The sequence below is a fragment of the Mirounga angustirostris genome, unplaced genomic scaffold, assembly GCF_029215605.1.
Source record: "Mirounga angustirostris isolate CCGP_5_RB_7025 unplaced genomic scaffold, mMirAng1.0.hap1 SCAF_9, whole genome shotgun sequence".
In the NCBI taxonomy this organism is placed as follows: Eukaryota; Metazoa; Chordata; class Mammalia; order Carnivora; family Phocidae; genus Mirounga; species Mirounga angustirostris.
In genome coordinates this window covers 70,563,337-70,573,818 of record NW_026991717.1, presented here as the reverse complement: position 1 = coordinate 70,573,818, position 10,482 = coordinate 70,563,337, and the positions used below count along the sequence as shown (strand labels likewise).

Genomic DNA, 10,482 nt, shown 5'->3' with positions numbered 1-10,482 from the left:
TCAGCTCCAAAGAGCAGGTACTCTACATTTTTATTTATCGTCTTTCTCCTATCTCCTAGAAGAGTGCTTGGCAATAATATGTGCAAAATAATAAATGTTTATTGAATAAATAAGGGAGGAAGGAGATGAAGAAAGAACAACTCATGCTTCCAAAGGGAAAATAGTAATATCACAAGCCTGAATTGAGGAAAATAAACATATATCTCTTTACCAGGAAGAAGAAAAATAGTGTAAATATTTTTGTGTTTCTTACTGTCTCTGTCACTTCCACAGGTCAGACTAATGAGGACCTTGGAGACTACTAATATCTCTGGGTCTGTGAGTGAGTTCATCCTCTTGGAATTTCCCTGTCGCAGAGACATCCAGGTCCTCCTCTTTGTCATCTTTTCCCTCATCTACCTTCTGACTCTCATGGGGAACACATCCATCATCTGTGCCATGTGGTCAAGCCAGAAACTCCACACACCCATGTACGTCCTCCTGGCCAACTTCTCTTTCCTGGAGATCTGCTATGTCAGTTCTGATGTGCCCAAAATGTTGGCCGACATCATCTCCCAGACCAAGAGCATCTCCTATGCTGGCTACCTGCTCCAGTTCTACTTCTTCTTCTCCATGTGTGCCGCTGAGGCCTTATTTCTCTCAGTGATGTCTTTTGATTGATTTCTTGCCATTTGTAGACCTTTGCAGTATCCCACCATAATGACCCACTGCTTATGTGCTTGGTTAGTGGTCTTCTGCTGGGCAGGGGGCTTTCTCTGTTTACTGACTCCTTTGACTCTAATATCTCAGGTGCCTTTCTGGGGTCCAGGCACCATTGACCATTTTCTCTGTGATCTTGCACCTTTGCTGGCATTGTCCTGGGCTTCAGTATCTGGAATTACTCTGATCTGTGGTATCATTAGCTCTCTCGTCATCTTTCTCACCTTCCTGTACATCCTTGGCACTTACTTCTGTGTCCTGAGTGTGGTGCTGCAAGTGGCCCCAGGCTCAGGAAGGCATAAGGCTTTCTCTACTTGTGCCTCCCACCTTGCTGTGGTGTGTCTGTTCTATGGCTCAGTCACGGTGATGTATGTTAGCCCAGGTTCTGGGCACTATCTTGGGATGCAGAAATTTGTGACCTTGTTCTATGCTTTGGCAACCCCATTCTTTAATCCCCTGATTTACAACTTCAGGAACAAAGATATGAAGGAGGTTCTGAAGAAAATTCTGAATGTGTTATTGCGGGAAATCTCTAAGGGATTCAAAAGTTGAATTTCATATACTGCATCATTAATGATTTAGGAACAAATGAGATTATGCTTTTTTCTCTTCATTTGACTTTATTTTCATATATTTCATATATTGGGAAGATGATTTTTAAAAATTCATCACACTCATGATTTAAATCTTAGGAAGTTGTTGCTGTTATGTTCCAGATATGTCTGTACTTTAGATACACTTTATTTTGAAATACAACTTAATAAGATTTTCCTGTATTTCTCTATGACTCAGTTTCTAGTTTCTCTTTTGGTTTTCATTACATACTACATTTCAAGATTTCCAAATTCTGCTTTCATCAGAGCCAGTTTGTTTGTTTGTTTGTTTTTAGAGCATAGCAAATGTTGAATGTGTTGCAAACACATGCATGATTAAACAATCACACATAGTTAACCAGATTAAAAAAAAACAAAACCCTCAACATCAGGGACAGTTTTAAAGCACTGCTTTGGTATATTCCATAATTCCAAGTATAGTTGTGGACACCAACTAGGGTACTTAGTAAGGTTATATTGACTTGATTGACTCTCACATTTTGCCAATGCTTTCACTTTAGGAGGTAGGTCTAATCCTCCATATGCAGACACATGAAAGTTACTTAACACTCCACATAAGCCAAAGAGCTATAGACTTTGTGAGATCACTACCATCCAGGTCTAAGGTTCACTTACATTCATAGTTCTGTGTAAAATTCTGGATAAACATTACCCAGAGGTAATTTTTATTCTCTAATTTCTTATTTTCTGGAGTAGTCATTTAACTTACAGTATTGCACCTCATGAGGATACCTTGTGCTATAACTTTCTTCTGGGATAATGGCAATACTGGCCATACTTCAATCCTAGTCAAATATCTGCAACCTCCTGCTGGATATTTTTTCATGAAAATATACTTCAAATGTCTGATCCTGAATTTGATAAACTCCTTTTAAATTAGCTCTAGCTGTACTTATTTACCAATGGCTCCCCTCATCTACAACCTGAACCTAAAATCTTAACATTTACAATTCCTCATCTCCTACCCAATCCTAATGTCATTAAATTTGGTGGCATCTTCCCTGTGATCCTTTGTCATCTTCACTGATCATTTTTGTCCAGGTCCTAGCACTCCATACCTGTAAAGGCATAACTTAAACCTCCTTTCCATCAGTCCATCAGTGTTTATCTCCTCTCTACTTTCACAGATTTGGGGGATAAATCCTAAATTATTTTTTTGTTTTGTTTGGTGGATACATGTCATTATAAATTTGTTCAAACCCATAGAATGTACAACACCAAGAGTTAACCCTAATGTAAACTGTGGACTCTGGGTGATGATTATATGTCAATGTAGGTTCATCAGTTATAACAAATGAACCACTTTGGTGGGGGATGTTGATAATTGGAGAGGTAATGCATGTGTGGAGTTAGGGGGCATATGAGCAAGTGCTGTGAGCCTAAAACAACTACTCTAAAAAATAATGTTTCAAACAAATATTATACACACACATATTTATATTTATATACTGCTCTGTGTTGGATCTGTGCTTATAGATCCTCATTTGTTACTCGTGGTTACAAGATGGCTGCTAAACGTCCAGGCGTTTCCCCATTCCAGGTTGGAGGAATTTGAAACTGCTCTTCCAAGTTCCAAGAAAGCAAAAGCCTCCTCAGAAACCCCCAGTTTGTGTCTCATTGGCTAGAACTATGTCACATGGCCAAACTAGCTGCAAGGAAGCTAAAGAAGTGAATGTTTTTAGCTGGACTCATTGCTACTCTGAACAAATCAGGTTTCTTGTGCTAAGGAAAAGGTGGATGCACTTTGGGTATGCAACAGCAGTCCCTGCCATAAGAGGGATCCGGAGAGTTTCTCTAATCATCTTAGACTTAATGAAACCCAACAACTGAAAACATTGAACTTTGACAAGTATAAAAGAGCTAAGGAAGAAAAGCACACAAATTTTCCAGAAGCTACTACATTTATAAATCTGACTAGAGACTAATAAGACAGAGCTGTTTGTTGACTAAGCACTTGAAATCAATTTTTGTTGATTATAATGAATGATATTTTTGTAAACAACTTACAACTAAATTTGAATATAATGAGCTTTTCTGATGATGATCATAATAATATTGAGCTAGCATTTGACCATAAAAGGGCACTTATGAGTTAAATGGCAAGGAAAACATTTGAAGAGAAAAGACTAAAGAGAAAAAACTGTTTTGAGTCCTAGTTTTCTGTGAACAGTTTTCCAAATGGCATCACTAACTAATTTAACCATCTTCCTGCAAGGAATATATAAATAATCATTTTCAGTCTGTTGATTAGAGAGGAGTCCGTTGAATCACAAAGACCACGGATACTGTCAGCCTATCTAGAGGCAATGAATCATCCCACCAGTCATTCATTTTGAGGCTTTATGAAATGTGTCCCTAGAAATGGAATGGGATAAGATAGGATAGAAATGCATTATTTGTGATAAGGGTGGTATTGTTCTAAGAAGCTTCTGTTTCAGTTGTATATGAATGTGTGTACTGAGCACAATGTCGGATGAATTTATTTCTGTGGGTTGCGGTCAAAAAAGTTTGAAAAACCATTTTCTTGGCAGTTTCAAAACACCCAAAAGCAGCCATTAGCATAGGTCACCAAAAAGAAAACCTGGCCTTAAAATCAGCACAAGAACTCAAAACGAGAAAAGAACCCAAGAAAATTAAAGTCAAATGTGGAATAATGAGCCCTCAGACCGGTGGAATGCATAGAAAACAGGAATAGTAATAACAGATGACTGTAAAAAGTGGCAAATCTTTATCCTGTTATAATGATCTTAATGCATGGTGAGTTGGAGAAGATAAGACACTTGAGAACAAGAAAAAAAACCAAGTGGCACCAAAGAAGAGAACAATACCAATGTGAAAGGACTTCTGAAAAGTCTGAAGACTGTGATTTGAGCAGCCACCTATGGGAGGTGTCACCCTAGAGAGAAAGGATCAGCAGTTAGACAAGATTATGCTAGCAAAAGTTGCATGTGATTAGTCATGTCCAAATTCTTTAGTTTGTATGTAATTCAAAGTTCCTCTCAATGTCTTCAAACTAGAACCTTATTAAATATATGTCCCATTACTCCTGTTGACTCAATTTCCCTAATTAAGGTAGTACAGTCTTAGTTTTACAATTTGAGCTTAAAATTGTTTTACTAATAACTTGCCCATTTTTAGACACTAGTCATGCTGTCCTTGAAAATTTTCTTACCCATTATAGCTCATCATAATATCCTTTTCTAAATTCATAGCATTTTTGAGGTTTGCCAGATATTTACTCATAATTGGACTGCCTTTTGTGTATTTGTTGCGGCATTATTTGTGTTTTTTTTTTTTTTTTACTTTCCTACCAGTTATATTGTAAATTTCCTGAAGGCAGGGAATATAAGTTATACTATCTTTTCACTGTTCCAGAATGGCTTCTTCTATAGTAGAAACTCGAATAATTGTTTATTTCATTAACAAGCCCATTCAACAAATGTTTATTGAGCTCCTCCTGTGTGGTAGGCATTTCTCTTGGCATTGAGGGTATAGTAATGATATCTAGCTGTCATGAAGTTCATGTTCTAGTACAAGGAGCCAGAAATAAAGATATAGGAAAAGAAGTGTATAGAAATAATATATTTCTTTTAATTAATTTATTTAAGTAATCTCAGCACCCAACGTGGGTCTCGAACTCATGACCCTAAGGTCAAGAGTCACATGCTCCACTGACTGAGCCAGCCAGGTGCCCCTAGAATAGAATATAGTTCTGTGGTTTTAAATACTTTGAAGAAAAATAAAGCAGGTGAAGGGAACAGATAATAATGGGAGTGGGGGGGGGTGCTCTCTTTTAAATAGTATAGTCTGGGAAGACTTCTTTTAATCTGAATTTTGAGAAAAGCCCCAAATGAAGTAAAGTGGTTCTGTTTTGGCTATTTCATATTTTAGGTGAGTTAAAAAGCTAGACAATTGAGTGTGGGAACATTCTAATAAGCATAATTAGAGAACTAAATTAAAATAGTTGCATTAAGCCATCAAAAAATGAAATCTTGCCATTTGCAAGATGTGGATGGAACTAGAGGGTATTATGCTAAGCAAAATAAGTCAATCAGAGAAAGACAAGTATCATATGATCTCACTGATATGAGGAATTTGAGAAACAAGGCAGAGGATTATAAGGGAAGGGAAGGAAAAATCAAATAAGACAAAACCAGAGAGGGAGACAATAAGAGACTCTTAATCTCAGGAAACAAACTGAGGGTTGCTGGAGTGGAGGGGGATGGGAAGGATAGGGTGGCTGTGTGATGGACACTGGGGAGGGTATGTACTGTGGTGAGCACTGTGAGTTGTGTGAGACTGATGAATCACAGACCTGTACCCCTGAAACAAATAATACATTATGTGTTAATTATAATAAAATAAAATAAGATAGTTGCATTAAGAAAGGCAAGAGGATTTTGGTTCAAAAGAATACCTGGAGATATACAATTGAAAAGTACGACAGGCTCAAGATTGATTTGAATCCCCAAATGTATGAATTGAAGATGTGTCAGACCACATTATTCTCTTACATGGATGTGATAAGAAGAAAGACATTACCTGGGGGAAGGACAAGCCAGTGTAGTACTTTGATAATCCTGAAAAATATGTCCTTGGAACACAAATGACCTTTATTGGCATTAAGAAGGTAGAAATGACAGGCTTTATAACTTATCTCAAAAAAGAGCTAACATTAATTACTGTCCACTGCCTTTTTTGTTAAAAGATGGAAATCTCTCATAATTTTTAAAGTATGTGTCTCATATTTAAATTGATCTCATAGACAAAGTTAGATTTGCTTAGTAATACCCAAGTTTTCAGCAAAGGCAGTTATTTCCATATGGAAGCCTAGAAGGAATTAAAATATAAAAAAAAATATGTAGTTATTAAATATACCAGGGGACTCTACTTTATTGTCTCATAACAGAGTAAGACTAACCTGCATTTGAATTATACACATTAGCCAGAATTTCTCATCCTGTGTCAATACAAGTGCTAATATTGGTCCACTGAAATAAAAGATAGGAATGTACACTTAAAAATTGATGAATAAATGTCCAAGTGGAGGTTCAGGTAGACCATTGGATATGCAATTCTGGAGGTATGAAATGAGGTTGAGAGTGGAGATAAAAACCTGAGAATTATAAACATATTAATGGTATTTAAAGCTATTAGATTCTTTGAGATCAGTCTAAATCAGTCTAACCTAATAAGATATAATGTGAGCCACAAATGTGAGCCACATATATAATTTTAAATATTCTACTAGCCACATTAATAATGGTAAAAAGAAATACGTGAAATTACTTTTAGTAAAATATTTTATTTGACTCAGTTGATCCAAAATAGTATCATTTCAACATGTACTCAACATAAACATTGTTAATGAGATATTTACATTCTTTTATTATATTAAGTCTTCAAAATCAGTATGTAATTTTACCTTATCACACTTCTCAATTAGAACTGGTCACATTTCTTTTTTTTCTTCAAATTTTTATTTAAATTCTAGTCAGTTAATATATAGTGTAATATTGGTTTCAGGAGTAGAATTTAGTGATTCCTTGGTACAACTAAATTTGATAATACTACTTATTCCCTCTAGGCAAAGAAACTGTATTCTGAAAAAATAAAGACATTTCAGTTATTTGTTTAACCTCAACATTTTTAGGTTTTATATTTAGTCCTCAGACTTCTCTAAGTATACCTGCACTATACAACACAATAGCCGTGACTCACATGTGGCTACTGATCACTTGAAATGTGTTCCAGAACAATAATCAGAAGCTCCTTCAGAAGCTGGATGAAACTTCCATCTCCGGCAGTGCTTTTTAAATGAGAGTGGGGGGTGGGTGTGAGGGCCAGTCAGGCATAGAGCAATTTTCATGTATAATTCAATTTACATAGCCATTCAAAATCCAGAATTTATGTATAGGTGTGTGTGTATATATATATATATATATATATACACACACACACAGAAAAATATTTAGAAGTATACCCACCAAACTGAAGACATTCCTAAAGAGACAGGTGTGTGCAAGTATGGAGATACAAAGATTTTCATTATTTTGTACTATTTGGTCTTTTACAATGAAAATTTATTCATTGTAAAATGTATTACTTGTGTAATTAAAAAGAATATAGAGAAAGTAGAATATTATTCATCTCAATGTAGCTAAGCAAGCCTGGTTATTGAAAATTCTATGTATATAACATTTAGACCAAAACAAAAAAATATTTTATTTTAAAATATATCTTCTTCAGATACTATGAAAACCTAGATATAAAAATCTCATTTATTTGGCTAATTGTGGTCCATTTACCCCCAGGCAAAAAAAAAAAAATTCTGGCTCAAAGTAAAAGAATAAGTGAAGAATCTTCCTTATCCACTCTTCACCAGTTCTAAGAAAGGTGAGTGGGCAGCATTAAATTTCACTGCAGCTAATGAGTCTTTCCTAGAAGGTGGGTGATTTTTTCCCCCTCCAGTTGAACTTCTGTTTCTCAGAATTGCAGATAATGCAGCAATAACTTATCAGAATCAGAGTATGTTCTACCAGCACTCATCATGAGATAGATAAGCCCTCAACTACCCATAGGGAAGTTTATTTCCCCTTTCTCATCCAGCTTCCACTTCACTACTATTACATATGGGTCATTTAATTAAGTCCTACCTTGTGTAACTTCTAGAGGGAACATGGCCCAGGGATATCATAGGGAGTCCAAATAAATGGGTTGTTAGAGTTGGCATTTTTCTCTTATTTTGGCTGCCTAGTATCTCAATCCTTTTTTGTGGCTGGGAGAATCACAATATTAGCAGGCTTGGAGCTTATCTTTGCATAATTGGATTTCTTTTTTTTTTTTTAAAGATTTTATTTATTTATTTGAGAGAGAGAATGAGATAGAGAGCATGAGAGGGGGAGGGTCAGAGAGAGAGAGGCAGACTCCCTGCTGAGCAGGGAGCCCGACGTGAGACTCGATCCCGGGACTCCAGGATCATGACCCAAGCCGAAGGCAGTCACTTAACCAACTGAGCCACCCAGGCGCCCCATAATTGGATTTCTTATTGCCAGGTATTAGCTCTTCCAGTCTTTCCTGTAGCTACAGCCCAGGAACGTACTCTTGGTTCCACCAAGCAGATACAGTTACACCAGATTTTGATTCAGGGGTTAGTGATGCAAGAAGCAGAAGTGGGGTTGGGGGCAGCAATGTTGAAATATTGACATTAAAAATAGCAATGGAGCAGGTAGTGCAGTTATTGCAGGAAAGACAAACTCCTAGCACAGAATTGGCAGTGGTTGAAGCTGTGGCATCTGCTGGCCCGTGGCAGCAGGTGTGGCTCTCGTGGTGTTGATTTTTCATCAGACCAGTTCTGCAGAATAATTTGCACATTGGTCTGAAGCTGAGCCCGAACTCTGGTTTTTCAGCTTTCATTGATTCTGTGAAATTCTTGATATTCCATCAATAAATCTTTTCCATTGTCATGCTTAATCAGCGAGAGTCAGCTTCTGTTGTATGCAAGTAAAAACCCTGTTATAATTACACAAGAGTAGAGTTACCGCTGGCAGATGTAGTCCCAGTAATCTGCCAAGGACAAGGAAAAACTAACTCTTCAAGGGAGGAGGAAAGATGGCGAAGGAGTAGGGGACCCTATTTCAACTGGTCCCCGGAATTGAGCTGGATATCTACCAGACCACTCTGAGCACCCATGAAACCAGCCTGAGATGTAAGAAGATCTGGATCTCTACAAACAGCATATCGCAAGCAGTTGGTTTTGAGGTAGGAAGCGGAGAGCCGTGATTCTGTGACAGATATCAGAGGATAAACGTCAGTGGGATGGTGCCTGGCCGTGGGGATCCTGCACCGCTGGTGAGTGACAGCCTCGCGCTCTGGGGACGGGGCACAGACTCGCAGACCGGTAGCATCAGGAAAGGACTTTAGGGCAGCCCCCGGGGTGGAGGACCAGACCGGTGGGGTCGTGCGCATGTGAACCGCAGCTGCCCGACAGAAACCCGGAGCAATGGTCACGCGCACGCAAACTGCAGCCTCCGATATGGAAACCCAGTGTGCCAGGGTCAGGCCAGTGAACTGCAACCCCCGGGATGGAAACCCCAAGGGGCGGAGTCTCGCACATGCAAACTGCAGTCCCCGGGACAGGACCCCAAGCGGTGGAGTCGTGCGCACCCGTGAACTGGGAATGGCTGGCGGTTTTAGAAGCACAAAGGGCAGAGACGGCCCCGACCTGGAGGCAGGACTGGGGGCGCTGCGGAGGGGCGCACAACCCAGGACGCTGCAGTTAATAGCAGGACGGACAGAAACGGAGACCGTGTGGCCTGGAGAGCCCACTGAAGAACAGACTGAGGTCTCTCTGCTCTGAGGCAGAGGGTTGGAAACGGTCTCTTCTGCTCTGACTCGCAGAAGAGATGGGGAAAGCCACCAGGGAAAGGCACCAGAGAACAAAAGTCCCAAAGACTGATTCCCACTGAGCCCATCCCCCACCACAGTTGTGCAGGGCAACTCCAACCAAACAGGGTTGCCTCAGTAACAGTACAGCAGGCCCCTCCCACAGAAGACAGGCTGGGAAAACAAAAGGCCAGTAACCCTAAGGTCCCAAGAAAACAGGTGCATCTTGCTTGGGTTCTGGTCAATAATTTTGACTCTATACATTCCCTCAAACACCCATCAACAGAATGACTAGGAGGAGGAGCCCCCAAAACAGAAAAGACTCAAAGATTATGACTTATGCTGCAGATTTACAAATGGATGCAGATATAACCAAGATGTTGGAGATGGAATTCAGGCTAGCAATTGTGAAGACAATGGCTAGAATGGAGAAATCAATTAATGGCAACATAGAGTCTCTAGGGGCAGAAATAAAAGCTGAATTGGCAGAACTTAAAAATGCTATCAATGAGATCCAATCCAATCTAGATAATCTAACAGCTAGAGTAACTGAGGCAGAAGAACGAATAAGCGACCTGGAAGACAATATAATAGGTAATAAGGGAAAAGAGGAGGCCAGGGAAAAACAACTCAGAATCCATGAAAATAGAATCAGAGAAATAAGTGACACCATGAGCCGTTCCGATGTCAGAATAATTGGAATCCCAGAGGGAGTGGAGAGAGAGAGAGGGCTAGAAGATGTATTTGAGCAAATCATAGCTGAGAACTTCCCTAATCTGGGGAA

General features: G+C 39.0%; 1 protein-coding gene across 1 annotated transcript; it reads left to right on the top strand.

The window, feature by feature from the left end:
- The first annotated feature begins 282 nt into the window (after positions 1 to 282).
- Positions 283 to 1,251, top strand: LOC123841899 (olfactory receptor 11G2-like). Its single transcript, XM_045871364.1, is given in 1 exon segment — positions 283 to 1,251. A coding segment is annotated over 1 exon segment (969 nt).
- The last annotated feature ends 9,231 nt before the right edge of the window (positions 1,252 to 10,482 follow it).